Source organism: Prunus mume, linkage group LG4, assembly GCF_029339155.1.
Source record: "Prunus mume cultivar Tortuosa linkage group LG4, ASM2933915v1, whole genome shotgun sequence".
Taxonomy (NCBI): domain Eukaryota; kingdom Viridiplantae; phylum Streptophyta; class Magnoliopsida; order Rosales; family Rosaceae; genus Prunus; species Prunus mume.
This window is the reverse complement of record NC_142701.1, coordinates 2,782,833-2,805,967: the sequence shown is the minus strand read 5'-3', so window position 1 is coordinate 2,805,967 and position 23,135 is coordinate 2,782,833. Positions and strand designations below refer to the sequence as shown.

Genomic DNA, 23,135 nt, shown 5'->3' with positions numbered 1-23,135 from the left:
CTCTTCTGATGTTTACACTGACATAATTTCCTCCATAGATAGAACTCACTCCATTTTGTTTCCTTTCACTCTTCCTTTCTTTCCTCTCTTCTCGGTGTATTCTACAATTGAATGAGCAAGCCTATTTATAAGCAAATTGGATGGCTTCATTACCCAACATCATCATTAAGCTTTTGACTAAACTTCCAACATCATCATTAAGCTTTTGACTATTATTTCCTTATTTTCCTTTATGTGGGCTTCAACATTTTCTTTACAACAGAAAATAGAAAAAGTCTGTTATTTTCAAAAAAAACAATTATACTCATCTCATCGCTCGAGTGATGTTTGCTCTGAGCTCCTTCTGGTCGAGCTCAAGCTTCAAGCCCCATACCAGAAACTTGAAGCTCTCTTGCTCCCTCTCTCTCTCTCTCTCTCTCTTATTAGTAACTTTAGGGCTAGGCATCCTGAGCACCGCCCTCGTCGGCTCCTCTTGTAACTTGAAGTCTTGACGTCACACGCCACCGAACAGGCGCGCAGCATTGGCTCATCGTGAGCTGGAGTTGCTCATCTCCGATTACTACAATCAGGTAATCTTTAGTTTCATTTTTGTCCTTGTTACTGAATGTTATAACCCGGCCCTAAATAAATTTTTTATCATTAATTTTTTCAGGTAAAATACTATTTTTCCCCTGGAATATTTTATCGGGAGTTTCACTAAAACACCCAAAATGGGGGCTAAAATTATAAAAAAAACCCGACACCCAAAACACTTTATAAACACACTCAAAACCCATTTATAAACACACCCAAAAAATATACAATCGTTGATTTTGGGTGTGTTTCTATGTTTAAATAGTGTTTAGGTTTTTTTATAAATACATGTCTAGGATTGAGTTTATTTATAAATTTGTATATTTTATTAGTATAAAAGTTGACTTTTGATCAGGAAGAAATTTGGAAATTTCTATTGTATTGTTGTGTAGAGCACATCGAGAGGAGTCCGTAGATACGTAGTGGGATCCGAGTTGTAACGAGAGAGATACGATAAGAAATCAAGTATGGGCAAAATCGTAATTTTTTGAAATTGGTTTTTAAAACAAGAAGTTCTCTCTCGTTCCCTGCTAATCCGACCCCCCTCCCCTGACCAGATTTTGCAGCCACCACCTCCGATAGCCACCGCCATGAGACCGGTCCTAAAACAACCGGCTCGGCCCCGCCGCCCTACTCCCACCCTCGACGCCACTGCCCATTCCTCCAGCCACAATAAACATGAAATTTAAGGCCAGTGTTCACCCGATTTTCCTCCTTCGGCCACCGTTTCTAATTTTCCACTCATTGGATTCTCATCTTCTCTTCAAGCTCTACCTGATGGTTGGGTAGGATTTGATCAATTTCTAGCCTAGGTAACCCGATTTACAACCCAAATTTGGCTGGTTTTCAATTTGAATTTTTGGCCACTTACTGTCTGAATTGGACGTTGTCGTACTTGAAGAAAGTGTTCCACTCATCGAGTAGTAGCTATAGCCGGAAGGGTGGCCCATAGTTTGGAGTTTTTCTGGTCACCGGTATCGCTTAGGGCACTCATGCGCTGCCACTGCATGTGGCGGTGAATGGGCACTGTAGCAGAGGTACATTGTGTTCCAATCCAATCTTTCGGGTGTTACGAGCGCATAGGTGTGCTCGGATCTCAATGCGGATGTCGTTTGGCCATCGAATGGATTTACGCCTATTGTGCGTTATCTAGGTTCGATATGTTCGGACCGTTGGATCGGGTCCAAATTAAGATATGTTGGTCTAGGTACTTCTAGGATCGTGTAGGATTTTGTGGATCAAGAATTAGAGCCCCGGATGTCCCGATTCAATAAGTTAAATTTTGCTTTTTACGATAACCGTCCAATCATACGATCGTGAGTGATCCGATCGTTCGATTTGGACCAAACTTGCAGGGTAGGTTTATAAAAGTGTGTTGAACCTATAGGAACTCCCCGGATTGGTGATTGGAGGTCGCGGGCCCATTGACCAAGTCCTGGGCAGTCTGACCCCTTGGATGACCGTGAGTCTTCCGAGGTAGTTTTACCTTTCGAGAAGTATTAAAATGAGCTTGTGAACGAGTCTTGACCAGTAGTCGAGTTATTTTGATTATGTTTGAATTACGAGTTTATGTTATAATGTTTTAATGATATTTTGGGTGATATTGGATTATTCAAATGTTTGTAGGTTATTGGGTAACCACTTTTATTTTCTAAGGATTTTGGTGTGGACGAGGAATTAATTAAATGTTCATTATATGTTTAAATATATATATATATATGTATATAGTATTGTTCAGCCGTTTAATGTTTGCTCCTGTGATGGAAGGATAAAGTTCCCCATTGCCTCGAAAACCATTACTGATCAACAAGTCAACTTTCTTTAGTATGCGAGCGTGCCACTGCTAGCAATAAAAATCCTAGTAGACTTCTTTAAAAATGGATAACTTGCACCCCAAGTTACTGATTTCTAAATAAGCGATTGTGAATTTGGGTGAGGAATATCTCCCAAGTAAGTTATTTTCCTGCCTCAGACTGGTGAAGACTTCACAATTTATCTCAATATAAAATTGGTAGTTCTGGACATAATAGATGATAATAAAGTGGACTGTTCTTAGGCAGAATTGCCTTTTACAAGACTTAGAAGGGAAAAATCAACTTTAGAAAGACAAAAAAAAGGCTGGAATTCCATTTCTATTTGGATAGAAGCTTCGATTTGGGCCGGATCTGGGTGTACTGTCTTTGGATTGGACTGTTCTCAACTTCAATCTGCTAAGCTTCAGCTGCAAATCGATATCAAAGTTTGAGTTTGGCAGAGCTTTAATCTATCTCGAGCCCTGGGGCTTTTGAAGGGGCAGAATTATGGTGAACTTAATATTTACTGAGCTGGAACTGCACTGTGATATCTGTTCTGCTTGGTCAAGGCTTTCCATAAATTTGTTGAGGTTTTCATGTTTATAAAAACTCAAACTCTGCTTGCTTTGGCTTTTGCTGAACTAAATTTGTAACGAGAGAAATCTCTTTTGAATGACTTATTTCCTTGGGTCTGAACTGGAAGTTCTGATTTGTAGCTGGCTTCTTTTGTGGCTCAAATGAGCTTTTGGTTGCTTCAGTTTGTTTAAGGGTTCTCATAGGTCAAGTGATCATTTTGAGTTTTTGTCTTTGGTTGATTTTTGGTTATTTTTTGATTGTGTTTCTGCTCTGTTCACCCTCTCCTATATTTATATGAAATGCTTTGGAGTGGGGCTTCTTTCTTTTAATAATGGGAGGCAAAATTCTCAAAAGCTCTTTCATTTTTTTAAATGCAAAGAAAAAGGGGGTTTTATCAATTCTGGCAAATAAGCCCTCAATGGTTAGTTCTTAAGACAATCACTTCCCTGTTTTTTGAAAGAAAACCTAACCCTTCTTTAATTCCAACTGCCCCTTGTGAGAACTCAAACTGTGATAGTTAGTTTGATTTTTTTCAGTTTGAACAACTTCCTGTTTCCTGCTTATCCTTTTAGAAAACACATCTGCGTATCCCTTAAAAGATGTGCCCTCTTCGGAGTAGAAGCAATATCTCTGAATATATATAAAACGGATTTGATCTTCTGGTGGTAGAGATTCAGAGATGTCCCTTCTTTTCGTCTGCCTTTGTCAACTCCTTATTAACCCAGTTGAAATTGTTGACTTTTCAGAGAGAAAAAAGATTCACGTGGGTCTGTTTCCTTTTGGGCTTCTTCTTCTCCTTTAATCATGCTAAGCCCTTTTTGGAATTCTTCGAAGCCTAAGTCTTTCTTATGGTGGGATAGGTTCTAGGCTGGGCTTTGTTGGTTTTTGGGCCCTTGATTCCTGTTTATTTCGCAAAGCCCAGATTGCTTGGGCCCTGTGGTTTTATTCTGGGCTCTTCCGTGTTGGGCTGGGCGCGCAGAAATTTGACCTAAACAAGTATGTGGTGATAATTCAAAGGTAGTTGAGAACTAATTTTATGGAAGTTAAGAAAAAGGATTTAAAATATGGATTTGTGGAATATGATTTTCAAACCCACTATAGGAGTACCCCCCAAGTTGCCTTGAAACAGTTTGGTTATTTCTGATAATGCCCCACGAGTTTCGGGACGCCTTTGAACAGTGTGTTGCGAGGATTGCGGCTTGGGTTGACTTGTGAAACTGGTACTTAGGTGACGAGGGGTAAATTTAAAAGATATTCAACCAAGAACGCAACAAACTTCACACACTCTAGACTTTGACCAAATACTCTTATGACTAGTCAACTGTCAGATATGAATTATATCAAACAATAACATACACAGAGCATACCAAGATGTACCTGCAAGCCTAGAAAATTACTAGTGACAACCTAGGCACTCAGAAGGACCCATCAATCTAGGCATCCACTGTGCTAGCAACAACTATGGTGAAAGTGTGTGAAGACAGCATAATCAAGCAAACACCAAACAGCGGAAAAAGATGACTAGTCAACCGCACAAACCCAGATGACTAATCAACTATCAAGAACACAAACCCAGAAAATTTACAGAGATGGAAACCAGAAATTGTTCACCCAGAAACCCACCATTGGGAAAAATTGGGGGTCATCAACCAACCAGACAATCCACTAAGTAGAAAAAGCTTCTTACAAAGGAACACAAGCAAGCTCAAGAAAAACCTAGATCTATTTAGGAAGATGAGCTATACCTCATTTGTGTAATCTTCTTCTCCAACTTAGCAAAGCTTGAAGCTCAGTTCTTCATGGCAATGGTAGCTCCTTCTCCAGCTCATTCATCCCATGGCACCAGCTTGCAAGCTCTAACTCAGACAGAAATGAAATTTGGATTCATGGAGAAATGACCAATTTCTTTAAGAAACCATACTCTTGAAGAAATCAATCTTGAATCTGACCTAGATATATATGATAGAGTGTTTGACCTAGCCAGATGAAGTTTTCATATTTCAAATGCAGTTTTCAAAAAGAAACAATTTGGAAAACTCAAAAATGAAAAATATGAAGGTTACTCTTGAAGAAGAAGAAGCGAAAGTTTGCTATGAAACTTTCCAAAACTTGTCCCCCAAAGTGATGGCTACCAAATGAGGAATGCATGCGTTTTTACACAAAAATTCCTAGGTTGGAATTGCACAAGGCAGCAGAGGATTTCGCAGAATAGGACAAAAAAGTAGGTAGGATCCAGCTGGAAACAGTGACCTGGAAAATCTTACTAATGCAAAGGTTGACTAGTCATATGGAGAAAAGATGACTAGTCATAATCTTCAGGAATAGGTTAATGCAACGTGATGCAATGCAAAACATGTTAATGCAATGTGATGCAATGCAAAACATACCTTTGTCTTTGTCAAACACAATGTTGTCCATCATAATGTAGCCAGATAAGAACACACCTAGAGATGAAATTCTTAATCTAAACTTGAGCTTGAGAAAATACAATGATTGTCCTATTACAAACTTGTCAAGGGAAGCCAAAAGAAAATTACAAAATCCATATATTTACAGCTTGGTGTCTCCAAGGCCTATGAGGAATGCGGCTAAGTTAACTTTGTGTTTCCGAGGCCTGTGAGGATGGAATTGACGGAATGTTATTGGAATTGACGGAATGTTATCGAAATTGATGGAATATTAAAGGAATTGATGGAATATGGATGGGGGTGCGTCCAGGTGGAGAGTTTTCTAAGTTTTAAGGATTTTATATAGTTCACAATTAATTTCTTAAGCAATGAGTTTGTTTTATATGTAAAAGAGAAAAATATATGTTTCAGTTAAACTGTTGTTATTGACATTAAGATTTCATATGGTCAAAGTTATTTTAATAATTTTCTTGTTTTCCTACTTATTTGTAATAAATTAATTATAAATCTTTAAATATATATATATGTATGTATTTATAATTGGGTTTTATATGAGTTTCGAAGGAAAGGTTAAAAGTGTCTTCGGCGGTTGTTTGTTTTATTTTTAGTTTTATTTTCATCTTTATTTTTATTATATATATATATATATATATGTATACATATATATATATATTAATCTGAGCAAGTAATACACAATTGATTTATGAAGGAAGTTCAGTGAGTGGCCTACTTATGTTCTGAGTATGAACTGCTTTGAGAATTGGGAAAGTTGAAAGGTATATACTTTAGAGTTTGTGAATAATGGTGAGCATATCACTGACATGAGAACTAGAATTGTTTTCCAATCACATTGAAAGAAAGAACTACGTGTGGCTTGCCCTGGTTAAGGGTACGTAGGGAACCTAGAGTTATTAGGTGCAGCCACGAGTTCAAGTGATTGAAAAGTTATTCAATTAAGTCATTTTGGAAATCTATTGTTGTATTGATGTTGTTTTAAAAATTGGGATCAAATTCAGTTAGCAGAACGATTTATTTGAGTTAATGAGGCCTGAGGCCAAAATGATGTGATGTTTGGTTGCATGAACTCTATTTTTGTGCATGCTGAACGTTTGGGATTATAAAATCATGTTTTATATAGGTAAATTTTTTGGGAAACGAGCGAATTACAAAAGAGGCTCTGTCGAATTTTCGGCAGAAGTCAGACTTGAAGAAAAGAATTTAGGAAACTTAAAAGGGCATTTTGGTCAAGAGTGCCCGTCTGCCAGTGTCGAACACGCACGTGGTTCGCCTCAGATTCCAAAGTGGAATTTGGGTTGGGTTCTGTCACTACAGATTGGACTTTATTTTTCATTTGGGTTATGTTTGATTTATAGCTTATTTATATCTAATTCGATTTTATTTATATGAATTCTTGTGTGTAACCTGATTGATTATTTTTTTCATAGAAAGTGATGAAATGCTTTTAGATTTTGACATTATGGGTCCACTCTGTTTCCTATTCTGGTTATAGAATTCTTTGGTTTCAGTTTTTTCAGTTGTTTTTGTTTGTTTGTTTGTTTGTTTATTTTTATCTCATTTGAAGTCTCTAGTATTCAGAAGTCTGAATGATATTTGCTCAGTGATGCTATTCATATGGGTTACTTGTAATTTCTGAGATCCAGCTTATGTTGAATTGTTCATTTGATGCTTCTCTGCAATTTTTTTTTTCCATTGAAGGCTATTGAAAGTTGTTCTACTGTTATGAAAAATCAAGCTTTGAATAGAGTTGTCATGAGCTTGCCTAAATTAGGTTCTATGAAGGCTTGTTAGACAGAGTCTAAGAAGGAAATATGATAGTGCATACCTTTGAAAGATTTGATGATTGAATGATATTTTGCTTGATTGATTCATCTTCACATAGGAGGTATTTATACAAGATTGATAATAATAAACTAAGAGATAATACAAAGTGGTACATGGTGGATACAACTAATACAAAGATTAACAACATAAAGCTAAGATAGTGGTGGATAATGAGTTGGTGGATTGGTGGATAACATGTGTGGTAGCAATTTTGTATCTCAGGCTCAGCTATATCATGGAATTCTTTATCTGCTATTTCAGTTAGAGACTTGTGAAGATTTATTCTCATTCCAATTTTGCAATTTGGTTATATACATATATGACGGTGTCTGAAGTGACATTATTGGGGCCCTGGAATTTTACACAATTTCAATAATTTCAATAATGTTTATCAACTGTATAAAAATAGTAATGTTTATCAATATCTTAGCTATAAAAAATGAATTAAAAAAAGTTGTTTTCAAGAATTCAACCAAACAAGTTTCCAAATTTTTAAAAATTAAAAAAACTGTTCTTAAGTTGCATACTAAACAAGTTTTTGAATCTTAAAAAATAGATTTGAGAACTCTTTGTTTTTTAAAATAATCAAAGTTTTTGAATTCCCTATTTAGAATACCAAACGAGACCTTAATTTTTTGTACTGCTTTATGTCGAGTTATTGTGGGTCATCGGCCATCACAAACATTTCACTATTGAAGACATTTTCTCCAATTTTGAAAACGTTGTCTATTTTTGTTTTTTCTAAGACGAAATGGTTCTAAGTTATTTTCAAATCCCATTTTAAAAGGCAAAACGTCATTTTTGGTCCATGTAGTTTGACGATTTTACCATAGTTTTAATTGTCAATTTTTATCCTTGTAGTTTTTCCATTTTTTCAATTTTATCCTTGTATTTAGCAATTTAAGGTCACGTTTCAATTTTGGTCAGATTTTTTTCCAATTCCATTAAGGGCATGTTTACGTATCAGTAATGGGTATGGGAGGAAAGAGAATGATTTCCATTCCGACTTCTGCGTTTACTTGCAATTAGGAATGAAAAAATAAGTGGGCCCCACCTCAAAATTGTAATCACATTCCCTCAAACTGGGTATCGATCAACTAGGGGGAGTAGTCGATACGATTCCCATTCCTGTTTTCTCTTATTAACTTCCAAAAATACCCTTACTACTTTACTATAATTCCAAAACAACTCAAACCCTAAAATAAAAAAATAAAAAATTACACGCTAGAAGGAGAATACACGCCAGAAGGAGTTCAAACAACTCAAACCCTCAAGTGCCCAACAACGTGCCCAACAGAAGAGACCCGCACAAGATGTAGCAAGTGGTCCAAGTAATCCTCGTAGGAAGGTAAATGCTTTGAATGAAATGTCTAACAAATTTGGACTTATGGCTGAAGCTGTAGCAGGAATGGCACCTCAGCTTGCAAGCTTGGTTAATGTTCTTTCAACAGAGAAGGATCTTGCTGATATGCAAGCTAAACTTGGTGGTGAATTGAGGAAAATAGAATTCCTATCTCCTTTGCAAGTATTTCGTATCACCAATATTTTAGCCGAAGAGCACGATTTGCTGAGGGTCTTCTTTACCACGACCGATGAAGAAAAAAAAGATTATGTATTTAATCTTATGGAGCATGGCTTACAGTGATTGTTATTGATGAGTAATGGGCAAATGACTTACTAGGTTCATTATATATCTCTTCTTTTGGTAGTATAACTATTATGTATTTAATCGTATGAAGATTATGCAAGTTATTATTATTTGATTGTTTACTAGTTATGTAGGTGAAAGATATTTGTTTATTGGAGTTTATTTTTTCGTATGAAGATTTCTTTGATAACGGATTCCCTCTTACTGATAAATTCAAAACCCCCTTTCCAATAGTTTGGTCTATTCTTTGCATATTTATTGTGAATAGAGAATTGAGATAAATGAGAGAACAGAAAATAGAAAACAGAAAAGCAACACATGCAAATGCAATTCAAAACAGGAACTAGGCAAAGCATCAAAAACCCAAAACACAAATTAGCAAAATTACGATCCATTGATTAAATTAAAAACGAACATGGATGACACTTGACACTCACAGACAGCAACACAATGACACAAACTCACATGTAGAAATATATCCATCACTTTGACTTAGGCACTCTTTATTTATACTACATATGTTGTTGTTCTTTTCCTTCTTCTTTATGTTCATCTCCTCTCCAATGTCTCGAATCCTCAAAGCTTGGCTTGGTCTTCACCGAGGCTCTGCTGCTGCTTCCCCTTACTTCACTTGTCCAAATCATGTTTACACCGCATTATTGAGAATCATATATGTGTTGTAGTGAAAATGTGTAGGGCATTTTAGTAATCAAATTAATTTGGATTCTGATTCATGAAAATTAGTAAACAATAACAATAGGAATCAACCCCATTCCTTAACTAATTCCGTATGTTTAGTAAACAACGTAATGAGAATGATTCTTCCCATACCGATTCAGTAGTTCTCCGATTCCTAAATTCTCTGATTCCTTTCCATACCCTGATACGTAAACATGCCCTAAGTTTTGACCACATGCCCTTCACGTAGAGGGGAATTTTGGTTCACTTGAGCCAAATTCCTCCTAGTTTACCCAAATTTTGATTAGGAGATGTAAATTTTTCCGAAACCCAAAACCCAAAAATCATGCCTGAAGTGAATCAAAAGAACTTAGCTCGTATTTGATCGTTAGACGGGCTCAAGTGAACTGAAATACCCCTACACGTGAGGGGGTGAGGGGCATGTGTTTAAATTTGAACAAAATTTGAAGGAATTTAACAGAAATTTAAACTTGTCTATGAATTGTTCCAAATTAAAACTACAAGGATAAAATTGACAAATTGAAAATACAAGAACCAAAGCAATAAAACCGACAAACTAGAAGGACCAAAGTAAACTTTTACCTTTTAAAAACCATTCTGCCATACACCAATTTCGTTTTTAGAAAAAGAATGATTTGCCTATTCCGCTGCCTTGACAGCTATAAGCAAATAATGCTTGGCTTCTTGAATTCAACAAGACAGGTTGTTTACGAGCCCGAACGACTAAATCTCAAGCTCTGTGAACAAGCCACATTATAAACTAAATTCAGCTTGTCATAAATTAGTGCAAGCGACGTCTAGAGGAGAGAATCTTGTGCAGGACTATCAAGTTAAGGGTTTTTTTTTATAGTCAAGGTAACAAACAAGATTTAACCATAGAGGAAAGAACTCAATTCATCACAATTTGGCTCTAGCTCAATCTTACTCCAAGCTGAACTAAAATTCAATGGAGTTAGGGGCTAATCAGAATTCTATAACAAGCATTGCCTCGGCATTTGTAGGTTCATATACCTTGTATCTTAGGGCTTACCAGGATTTTATAACAAGCATGTGTAAGTTCATCAACATCCTTGTCGCCTTCTACCTCTACATTCAGGACTGAGTTCCATGAGATACAATAATGCGTAAAATTGCATAATCGCTTATGAATGTGAAGATGCACAAAACATATATGTCTGAGCCGATGCTATTTTTTCTTGTTTCCTTTTAACCATGATTGAAGACAATTACTCATCTTTCAACCTACTTCTAAAAATGAAAACGTGCTGAGGGAACCAACTACCGATGGGATTAATACGGATTTGCACCTATGGAATTGCTTACTAAGATATACATTATACAACAGTGCAAAAAAAAAATTATTGGCTAGAGTTGGCCGTTGCAGAATCAGTTACAGTTGGAATTTGATTTGTGTCTCACCCTTCTTCTGAAGGTGCACTCAAGCTGATTATGGATTCAATACCCAACCTGAAATGGAATACAGAATGGCAGATTCAGAATTATGAAATATTACATCTAATCATTTGGAAACTGGTGGGAATAGTTCAAGAAAAGCCAAAAAAACCCAGTGAATAAATTTGCAGAAAGTATGAATAAACGTTGAACATGATTTTGGGAAAGAGATATGTGGAACTAAAAAATCATTCAACAAAAAGAATATTTAAGATGAAAAGGGCATCCTATGGCCGTTGAATCATTAAAAATTCACGTTACTAGTTATCTTCAAATCACATGGGAAAATCCAAGCAACAATTGGTATGTAAAGAATTAGCCTCATATAAATTACGAAAATCGAGCGTCAACCCCTAAAAACTCATATTTATACTAAAGTGCTTGCATGCTATCAAGTGAATTTACCAAGATTAGTGAGTTGGGCGATGTCAGTTGATCCTATACATGATATAGACAGAGTGAATGGATCAGGCTGGTGGCAGTGGACGCCGACAGGTTGGGCACTCCATCTTTATATCCATCCACCTTTGTAAACAACCTGAATGAAAGAAATGGTCGCATGGTGTCACCTGCAAGTGAAATAGGATATTAGATCAAGTACGTATGTCTAGCAACTTGTTACCATATAAAATATCCCAACACTGTACCATGCAATCATTTGAACGCTGTGTGAGATCAACTGCAGTCATGCAAATGACACAGTCTGTGGTGTGATGTGTATCCTGATCGTACCTTCTAAAGTAGCTATATTTTTCAGGTAGAATCTGCAAACCATCAAACAGAATGATATGTACAAGTGACTTTGTCAAGGTAAAATACCAATTACACTTCCACAAGGAAACCTTGCTGCAATAATTGCACCTTAACGAAAGACAATTTAAGTTTAATATATATATATATTCAAACAGCCCTTGCAAACTTCAAATATCTTTGGAAAGAGCAGCAGAGAATCAGACATGTAAACCTCTATAAACACATGCACTGATATAGAAAGAATGCCAAGGTGCTACAAGCTGACATAAAGTATATTATTTTCAAAATACAAAAGAAATTCAAAACTTAATACAAAATTTGTATGTTAATAAAGGGTAGTCTACAGATCTTCAAGATGAAAATTCAAAAATAATTTGGTGACAATTCTTTTTGTAATCATATGTTAATATTCTTATGTGATAACAAGTTGACAACCATGCAACTGCAAGAAGAAATTTGCATTATAGTCCAAAAGAATAAATCTGCTCCTAGCTTGTGGAAGTTCCACAACATGTTAACCATATAATTAACATTCCTTATCAATGCAGCAATTAGCTTGTGAGTGTCATTATGACATAAAAAAGGATGTGAACAAGAATGAATTTCCACGAAAACATAAATGACCAGAGTTGCATCAAACCTGACGAGGAATGAACCACCGAGAGCCAAGATAGTGCTGAAGAAGAAGAATTGATGCTTGCAGTCCAATAAATACACCCAAACAAATACACCAACTCTTGTCAGGCTCAATACGCATGAAGTTGTTAGGGCAACCAAATATGTATAACGGGATTGCAAGCCGAGTAACAGTCATGCCTAAGATGTAATGAGGATGCAATGGTTTCCTCGAATCACGAATAACATTGGTGATTATTTGTGGTATCCAAAATGAGTACATAAGGAGAAGAATAGGTCTCAGGAAGTTATGGAACTCATACATGAACAGAATGCCTCCCAAAAGGATCCCATCTGCAAAATAGTTATACAGTTAGACAAAGCCTGAAGTTTGAAAAAATGAATCATATAATATGATTATTTCAGTCAACAGTTTAAACCTAAAATGGAAATCAGCGAGCACACATCAAGCATAGTGGATATCAATTCCATCTACGATCTATTTTTCTCCATCATGATACCCAAGATTAAGGATGATAACCACGTTATCAATTTAGATAGTATTTGTTCTAACTACATCAGTATCTCAAAGAACTGCATTGATACATTGGATGATAACGACATCATTAGGTATATCAAGTTAGATAGTATTTGTTCTAACTACATCAGTATCTCAGAGAACTGCATTGATACATTGAAAGAATTTATGATCAGTTCGTAAAGAACATCTTCAAGATGCACGGGGCTTGAGGGTTGCACATCTCCAAAGTCACCCCACTCATAGCCTAGGTTGATCATTGTTTCTTGCCATTAAATTAGTCAAGTTTATGAACCATTACATATTTCTTGAAATAACAAGAGATTTTATGAAAACCCTCACCCAATATCTTCCAGTCTCTTTTGGATGGAAAATTTCAACCTTATTATACTGGGTAAAAGTTACCAAACAACTTATCAAACGGCCTTAGAAAATCAGTTAATAAGGGTGTAAATAACCCTAAACCCTATCATTTTTTTCTTTCGAACTTTTGTTTTAAGCTACATACTTCTTCCTAGAGAATATAGAGAGATTTACTTCAAAAATTGGACATTAATGGATATGTAAAACCCATCTGTATATGTGCATCATTCCCAATAAATGCTATTAACTCAAAAGTTAAACCATAAGACGATGAAGTGGCATTCCAGATGAAAACAAAGCATACATTCCAGAATAGCACTTACAGAAACGGCTATATAAAACTGAAAGCTCACGCCTCATTGTCTCCCAACCTTCTCCACTATTTGTCGGCCTACTAGCTTTCCATATAGCAAGAAGATATCTCATCTCAAATATTGAGAAGACAACAAACTTGAAAAAAGCGGCAGTCGCAAAAGCATTAAATAAGGATTCTGTATGAACAAGAAATAAGGCAAAAAGGCACAGTTAATAGGGAGAAACAGGAAATTAAGGTTCAAAAAGACCATCCAATAGGTGAAATTTCAAGTGTCATGAATACATGAGATGACCATAAATGATGTGAGCACAATAACATTAAGCATATTAAGAGACAGCTGCTAAAATAAGAGATGTAGTTTATAAACCTAAGAAATAAAACACATGTATCAGGCTGTAACAAATTAATAATACACCAACGTATGTATTCGCAGTTGACACAAATATTATATGTATGACTTGGCATGGAAAAATAATTAATAATTGTATTTATGCCATGCATAAGTCAAAACGAGTGTCAACATCCACAAACATGTGCACACACAGGGAGGGAGGGAGGGTGAGAGAGATGGATACAATTGTCAGAAGAACTCACTCTCTTTTTGTACAGAAGGGGGAGACACAGAGAGATATAACCCAAAGTATACTTTCAGTTTGCATGCATAATTGAACGGATTCAGTCATTATTCTACTTTTTGTACGGATGGCCTACAGAAAGGGATACTGTCAGAAGGGTTCTGTTCACTCTCTTTGCTGCGAGCATGGTGCCAAGTGGTACCACAACTTTTGAAATGTACTGAAATATATGATGAAAGTGCTCTTCACACTATTTACAATATCAGACATGTTAATTTGCACAAAGTATTAAATATCCTACCCCACCTTCCTGAATAATAACACTAGAAAAAAATACAGAATGGTTAATAGTATCAGAAGGATATGCAAAAATCTTCTAATTCCTGACTCTGTCATGTACTCTTCCTTGGGGTCTTGAGAAAAATTTATTTACGTGAAATTTTGCACTTTGCAGTGCAATTTTAAAGTGCACATCAGGTATTTATGCCCTTCAGAAATCTAGTTTCCAAAAAGCTACTATAAATGAGTGAATTAACCCTTCAAAGTATCCAAAATGCTACTTCTTAGCTATCTGTTGATCCGAATGGCAACTGAGTACCTTAGATGATTACAACAACTTCACCTTGTGTAGTAAGTATAATTGCAACAGCTTCATTGCAACTGTCATACCAGAGTTACTTGGTTTTGCCCATATCCCTTATGACACCTGATCCAGATCGCACAACTCCAAACAGAATGCGTTCAGGACCCAGTTGGATAAGATGATGAAGTTGATGAAGTGTGGCAGGAATAGGAAGATGGTTACCAATCTGGTTGAGGAGTGGTGTGGGTTTGGTGTGAGTTAGATCAGTAAGATCCAAGGAAGAAGATGAAAGGTTGAAATTGAATAGCTCCAAGACTCGTTGAGAAGTGAATACACAGAGCCAGGTAGTATTATGTCTTATGACTATACTGTAACTTCTAAGATTGGAAACATTTACAAACAAGCTGGTAATGATAAATCACTAAACTTACCAACAAGTATTCCTGCGGTCAAATGTAGAAGGCAAAGATAAGCATCCATGATAGCCTGTTGGCCAATCATTAGAATTGAAACTTTGGCAGCCCCCTGCAAAAGGTCACCGTGATTACTTCTGTCAAGTAAGAAAACCGAACTGATAAATACCGTACTTATAATACTAATGACAGCATGAATTACTAAAATCCATATTTTTTCTTTCTGAAAGTATGTTTAGACAAAAATTCTTACCGACTGAGTGTTGCTATGTTCCATTTGGCGAATTAAGAGAAGAACTTGGAGAAAGGAGACCTGAGGAAATACGTTAAGGAATACTCCTACACAAAAATGGCATATAACATTGAAATCAACCTGAAAGACTGATGAATAAAGGATACAAAGGTGACCATCAAGGTATAGTTCACTGCTTTGTTGTAGTACACCTCAACATTGACAGAAGTAGCATTTAGTACCAAGGGTGAGAAGCAATCTCCATCATCATCCACTGCAGGACTCTCCATCAATGCTTCTATGTGGTAACGATCACGATCACCATCTAATGGAAGATATGTAGCCAATTAGTAATAAGTACGGAATTTTCAAAACAAGATAAGAATCAGAAGATGGACATACATGACGATCATAGTTAATTACATACTCTCCATTTGGCAAGCGGGATAGGATCGGATTAGACTAGAAGGATTGGATTATATTTTTAGCATGTTTACTTACTCGGAATGGGTATTGGCTCCCCCTGTGTTTAACACATGGGTAAATTATTCCAATTATTGGCATCCCATGCGCTTAACACATGAGGAATAAAAATTATGTGGGCTCCACATTAAAATCCATAATCCAATACCTGAAAAACCAGGAAATAGATTGATTAGGGTAGTTGATCCCATACCCATTCCTTCTCTCCCCTATTCTTGAATTCCCCGATTCATGATTCCCCCATTCCAAGTAAGTAAACATGTCATCATTGGGATTGATCAGATCTAGCCTTTCACTTGAGATGTGTTTAGATATGGGGGGCGGGGGAGAGGGGAAATTCCATAAGACATGCAATTTTATGCAAAGTAGCTTCTCAATTATCCAAAACTAAATTATTTCTTATCAAGTTGCCAAGAAGTGTGTAAGCACGTTTTACAGATACTGTATTTTTTAAAGTTCTCAGAAAAGGATGGTAAGGAAGCGCATAAAGGAAAGAAAGAATCCATACGCTGAGAAAACTCAAATACCATTATGGGGGGATGAGACGCGTGAAATTTGGCCCGCAATTTCTATATTACAATGTTTCTCCATTTCATAAATTGGAGCTGCAGTAAGAGCAAATGAAATTAATATAACATCATAAAAGCAATATGAAGGTGAGTTCATAGCAGAGTAGGAGAAATTACAATGCTTTTTCCTCCATATCTTATCTCGAGGAGATTCTTGGAAAACCTGGGAAGAGAAAACTCCAAGCTGTTCAAAGAAATCATGTATGTAGCATGTGAGAACTCAAAACCCTCATCAGTAGAAGTATCATGTATATCATACCAAAATCTAAAGTAGTGTAATTAATGGTAGCAGTCTTGGAACATGAAACCAAACCCAGGTGAAACATTCACTGCTTCTTTATTTTACAATATCTCTTTTGGCAATTAATATATGAATTACCATTTAATGAATCTAGTGAAACATTCACTGCTTCTTTATTTTACAATATCTCTTTTGGCAATTAATATATGAATTACCATTTAATGAATCTAGTGAAACATTTTATATTATGAATATATTAATTAAGGACAGCAGATCAAAATAACTTCTAGTTAAATCTAGTGCACTAACAATAAATAAAAATGGATTGATAGTGGGAGAGATTAGAGAATAGAGGAGTGTGGCCGTGTGGGGGATCTAAAATTCAAAGAAAAATACACTAGAATTAGGAAAATAAGATGGAACTCAACTGGATTCGGGAAGGCTGATAGAATAGGGCTTTTCTAAGCGTGTACATGTAATTTTTTTTTGAGAAGAAACGAAAATTATTAAGCAAAAGAACACGGAGGTGGATAAGGCAACCACCACTGAAGAAACAAAAACAAACACAGAGAGAAACAAAACAGCACCAAACCCTCCCAAACTAACAGGGAGGGACAAAACCGAAAAACCACAGAACACACCCCCCAATCTCATCAATTAGTTTTTTTTCCAGGAAAAAAAAAATTAAAGCTTGAGTACAACTCCCCTGGGGCACCATGTACCTCCACCCCTGCCTCTGGCATTCCGGATGACAAAATTCAAGATAAATGTAAACTAACAAGATATGACTAAGCACAGCAAGCTAGCACCATGACAGAATGCATCATAAGATGACAGAAAATCATGTAGAGTTATTAGCCTGCATAACAATGAGCAGAACAAAAGGTGCTACCATATGATACGGATTTGACAACATATAATCCTCTTCTTGACTGGACTCTCCCTCTTTTCCACTGCAAAATGAAAGAGAAAATATGTATAATGGAAAAATTTAATTTCAAACCAGGTGCAAACAACGAAATCAACAAAGAGGAGACGGACTTTGATTAAGAAAAACCATGAAAATTACCTGTTAGCTACCATTCGAAGTTGTCTAAACGGCCATATAAATACACCTTCCACTTTGATTTGAACACCACCAACATTGTGTTCATTGTCGAACACATCATGGAAAATAATTACACCCTGTTGTCAGCCAACAGAAGAAACAGAAATTATTTATTAAAAACCTATGATAATAACTCGAAAAAACAATGCGAAAAACAAATAATAAGAATAAACATCTAGAGGAAGAGTGCTATCAATTGTATATCCTACAATTGAACATGTTCCCAGGAACTACATCTAAATTAAATACTTGATGGCTTCAATATATCTATTAACTCATAAGGCATTGTAAAGCAGGTCATCAAGCTCGACAAGAAATGATAAAGTCCACATAAAGACTGAATCACAAATCAATAGCCACACTTGCTAAATCAAGTTCTAACACTACAAAAACATTTGACTGCTTAAATCATGGAGAACATGTCCCATGAGGAGAAAATTTAATCAGGTTAAAAAAGAATCCCGAGGCATTGCTGCATTGGCCTGTCCACAAGAGAAGGGCCCTCCTAGGTTCATGCCATTAGTGTATATGGAATCATCTGAATTTTAAAATTTTCATACACATACATTTATACAGAACTAAGTTCATTCATACATCAGACAAAAACTCACCCACCCATCACCTGCATGAAGTATGTACAGATGTCAAACTCATCAACAAACAGATAACATGGCGTCTTGCAAATATCATTCATAACAACGGGGACCTTTATCGATAAGCACCTTTTATCTCATGGACCAAGGCATGCTATTTACCACTTGCAGACGTTATTTTGATATGACCATCATTAAGGGTTCAAACTGCTCACCTGCACGTAATGTACGCCAGTTATTTTTGTTTGCGTGCTAACTAATTCGATGATAGAGTTGCCGTCGGATTTTCTAAAATCCGGAAATCTGGAAGAGCTATTTGCAGAATCAGGAAACTTCCAAGTCCCTGCAACTCACATGTAAAGAACACATCTATTCAGGTCAAGATAGAAACACCCAGGCAATGAATGGATTTTAAATTGAAATTTTGAATTTAGGCTCCATTAATTTATAAAATTAAAGCGCTTGAATATAATGTTAACAATGCAGAAAAAGTGTGCACCTATGTGGGAGGAAAGAGAAAGAATACAAGCAGAAAAGATTCACTGTAGTAATAGTTAATTATTTAAAATTTTATATTGAATCCAATCATTTCGAATTTATTTCAAAGACATTTGATCGTATTTTGAATGATATTTCCTAAACAATGTAAACTTATTAAAATTGAAATCCATTCTTTTAAATCTCTCATCCAAATGTAGCATTATAGTGTATTCAACAATTTAAATCAGTTGATGACATTGCGCTACTTGTAGCATGGCAAAAAATTCAGAATGTTTAATCATAATTCCATTTCTTCATGTAAACTGAACCATAAGATGCAAGCACCTATCAGACAAGCATAACGAATTGAAAAATGAAGTGTTCATCCCAATGCATGTGACAAGTACATATCTCTATGCTTCATGTGACAGGCAATTCTAAGGACTCATTCAAATATGTTTTCTCTGCGACTGGGGGTGAAACCAAGTAAGTCTAAGAAAATATTATATCTTCTTGCATCTTCAATTAATTAAGTTTTGTTTGTTTATCACTGTTCCCAAAAAGCTTAAGCTGTTAGTATGTGGAACAATCATTTTAAACTCTTAACAGTCCCCCTCACATGTGGGGGCCTCCTCCACGACTGGGACACATGGAATTCAATGTAATTTGGGAGGTTGCAGTTGCAAATATCAGAACTCAAGATCTTCTGCTCTGATATAATGGTAAGTTTGTTGGCTTACCGCTGTTCTCAAAACCTCAAATTGTTAGGATGTGGAGCAACAATTACTTGTACTTAAACACAACTAAGGGGTTAATGTAAAAACTTGCAATCCAAAGTATCGAAAATTAACCTTCTATGTAAAACTTTATCAAAACATCCATGATTTTGATTGGTATATACAACCTTTTAAGAAAACGAAAACCAATAACATAAGTAATTGTGAAGTTTTTCCAAACATTGTTATTTTAAAATCTTTATTAAGAAAGCACCAATGGGAAGCATTATCTACAAAATCGTACACCTATTAGATGCTAGCAATTGCATTGAGGGTTAAAGAATAGACAAAGGCATTAAATCTGTACCTTCAAACATATAACCAATAAGATCTTAGTTATTGAGTATTAGAAACCCTTAAATTTTTCTGACCAGCACAGTAAGTGATGTAGGATATGGGTGAATTGAGAATTTAGGTAGTTTAGCAGAAGCGAAAACAATGGAAAACAAAAAATAGAACAAATAAAGATAGGTCTGGAATCATTCCAGGGTTTTGGCTTCACACTAAACCTGGCTCTAATACCAAATTTGATGTAGAACATGGGTGAATTGTAGGCTTAAGTAGAGTAGCAGAAGCAAAACAATGAAAAACAGAAAATAGAACAAACAAGGATAGGTCTGGAATCCCTACGGGGGTTTGGCTTTACACCAAATAGTCCCCAATCTCTGGAAAATAAACTTTGCTTTATATCTCAACAACTCAACTCCCAGAATGAATTACATAGAAGGTGTATTTATAATAATCTAACCCTAGAGTGAAAAGGAAAATTAAACTTATTCTAGGAAAGAAATCCTAATCCAAATAAAATAGGAAACTTAGAAATCCTACTGAAATCTGGAAAAACTAAAATCCTACTAAAATCTGGAAAACTTAGAGAACAAGTTAGAAACTAATCGCAGGAATACAAAATTGCCAGATTTGAAGACCAAATTAAATGATTTCCTCTTCCATCTCTTTCTTTTGTAAACCCTAATGGGTTTGACAAAGATGTCCTCATCAGTAAGGCTACAACTTGGGTGGGCAGAACGTAACTAAACAAATGCCAAGAGAAAGTAATAGCCAGCTACGGTAGGGTTTGTTTACGTGTTGACATCAATTAATATCATTTTATCCATGCATGCTTCTATCTATCTCTCAAGTGAGTTTGAAGCCATTTGAATCAGCCAAGTTTTAAGTTATCAAATAGTTTATCGAAGTCCATGAAAATTCCCCTTCAGGAATCATGTATATTCATAATAAAATGGTTAAAGCTACACAATCCCCTAAATTCTATGACTTCCAGTTCTTACCCAATTACCCCAGCAATAAGCTTCATAATACAAAATTCTATGACCAGAGTAATAAGAATATCTTATGATTCAGTTAGTAATCAACAACTTTTGAGCAAGGAATGGCCACAATAAGATCGTACAAAAATATAAAGTGACAAACCTCTGTAAGTTCCTGTTATGTTCCATGTAGAAAATGGACCCAAATCACTTTCATCCTTTCTTACAAATAGCCACTGCAAACAGACAAATGAGGAATTTAATTGGTTTCCTCAATTTTATGACATGAAAAAAATAATATAAAAAAATTGGTCATAAACATGATGAGATTACTTCAGAAAAAGATAATGTCAATGTCTGCAGGTGCTGTAATTGAAAAAATTTATCGGTTAGCAGTAAACAACAAACTAAGCCTTTACATGATTGAACCTTGCCTTTATTTTTCCTGTGGTTACAGATTTAATGAATGTACAAAAATGAAATTGCAAACTTAAACCTTAAGAATCAATACAAATACCTTAAGAATCAATACAAATACCTTAAGAATCAATACAAATATTAGAATAATATGAGTGAGAGAGAGTAGGCCGAATCTAAACAAGATATCTTTGGGCTACCAAAATCGTGTACAAATTATTTTCACTAGAAATAGAATGGAGTTTGTAAGATGCACAGATGAGCTTTATGCTGCCTAAAAATGAACTCTACCAAGGAAGTTACCAGCAAACAGAGACGCTTTCATATTTCTCCTTGTTCATATAATTTAAGTACTAATGGGTGGCTAAATCAACATTCAAATTATATGATACCAACCTACGTAACATAGTTTCAACTGCAGTTAAGTGAGGTAGCTGGATTCACAAAACAGAAGACAACAATAGATTTATGTAAAACTCACTATATCCAACTAAACTAACTTTGAATCATGACAGGCAGCAGAACTCAGAATTTTCCACTAAATAACTCAGAACCATGACTTATTAATCAGCTGGCATTCGAGCCAACTTCATAAAAAGGTTCAGACCATGACCCTTTATGTTTTCTAGCAAGTATGTAGAACTTCTAACACCACTATTGAGCTCCTCCATTAACCTCATGACCTTTGATATAGCAATTATCATCGTATCTCCAGCATTCCCATCAAAATTCACACACATAGCAGCACTTAGCAGATCAAAATCACATTTCCACATTAAAATTCACAGTCTTTACCCTAAAAACATCATACATTTCAATCACAAACAACCAAATACAACCAAATTAAGCACAAAAACAAAAAGAACCAAAAATTCTAATACCAACCTCATCACCCCACGAGCGAGCCCTTTCCCGCAAGGGTCTGAGACCCGCCACCGGCTGAAAAAGCACCAAAGCTACACACAACCAGAATGCAACCCAGTATAGAAACCTCAACTTCCTTCTCTGAGACCACAAAAACCCCAAAATTTTCACGACCCCCATATCCAAACTCAAACAACCCATTCGAGAAATTCAACTCAGAATCTTCCCCACCAAGCCTCTTTGTTGGAAATGCAAGCAAAAGCGAGAAATCAAAGAGAATAGGAGAAAAGCCATTGGAGTACAGAGCTTAAGAGAGAAGGGTTGCTTCAATTAGAGTCAAACATAGGAACTACCAGCCGATCAAACAGAGAAAGAGAAAGCTCAACGACTAATTGACCTCTTAAGCAACAAAACGAATAACGACGGCAACAACAATAGAGGACCTGAACAATTCTTTTTGGGTATTGATTTATATAAATAGTACAACTAATTATTAATTAATTAATTAATTAATTAATTAATTAATAATTATGGGTTTGAGGTTAAGAGAGAAGGGTTTGAGAGCTTATGACAAAAGATACCGTAGGTGGTGTTTGTGTTTATGTTTATGTGTGGAAATGGTGGTTGACATGTCCACTGGTTTTCTTGGTTTTGTGCTCTGGTTTTTGGTAAATGCAGGTCAGAGAGGGGAGGGCTTCTTGTGGGGAAGGTAGGTACGCGCCAAGAGGCACGTGGTACTCACGCCTCAATTGAACCAAATTGGATTTTGATTTTCACAACCTAACTTTTGTTTTTTCTGCACCCTTCGTCTTGTTTCTATCCCCAATACATTTGGTTGAGAAAATTTAAAAATATAAAGAAATTCATAAATAATGGAGTTTAAAATAATGGAAATTAATGTTTTAAAATTTATAAATTTGTAAAGTTTCTTAGTTCATATCAATTTACAAATTCAAA

At 35.7% G+C, this 23,135-nt stretch overlaps 1 protein-coding gene across 2 annotated transcripts; it reads right to left on the bottom strand.

Moving 5' to 3' along the window:
* Nucleotides 1-10,652: 10,652 nt before the first annotated feature.
* LOC103328453 (transmembrane E3 ubiquitin-protein ligase FLY2) lies at nucleotides 10,653-22,685 on the bottom strand. 2 transcript variants are annotated; one of them, XM_008230846.3, is made up of 15 exons: nucleotides 22,200-22,685; nucleotides 21,061-21,133; nucleotides 18,589-18,716; nucleotides 17,742-17,857; nucleotides 17,565-17,625; nucleotides 16,549-16,615; nucleotides 16,390-16,467; nucleotides 15,547-15,704; nucleotides 15,401-15,460; nucleotides 15,166-15,259; nucleotides 13,584-13,751; nucleotides 12,385-12,713; nucleotides 11,639-11,755; nucleotides 11,397-11,560; nucleotides 10,653-11,006 (listed from the first exon to the last, which is right to left on the bottom strand). In XM_008230846.3, exons 1-14 carry the CDS (start codon nucleotides 22,377-22,379, stop codon nucleotides 11,459-11,461), a joined length of 1,731 nt encoding a protein of 576 aa, XP_008229068.1. In that variant the 5' UTR covers nucleotides 22,380-22,685; the 3' UTR covers nucleotides 10,653-11,006; nucleotides 11,397-11,458. The 2 variants fall into 2 exon arrangements, with proteins under 2 accessions (XP_008229068.1, XP_088906855.1); XM_089050729.1 differs by having other exon boundaries at nucleotides 16,549-16,594; nucleotides 22,200-22,530.
* Nucleotides 22,686-23,135: the final 450 nt, after the last annotated feature.

Excerpts from the sequence above, each read along its gene's own strand:
- LOC103328453 (XM_008230846.3), bottom strand. The coding sequence starts at position 22,379 with ATGGGTTGTTTGAGTTTGGATATGGGGGTCGTGAAAATTTTGGGGTTT. Across the intron at positions 17,858-18,588 it reads CTGGCGTACATTACGTGCAG|GGTGTAATTATTTTCCATGA; the intron begins GTGAGCAGTTTG and ends GGCTGACAACAG. Across the intron at positions 12,714-13,583 it reads AGTTTTATATAGCCGTTTCT|ATGGGATCCTTTTGGGAGGC; the intron begins GTAAGTGCTATT and ends ACTATTTTGCAG.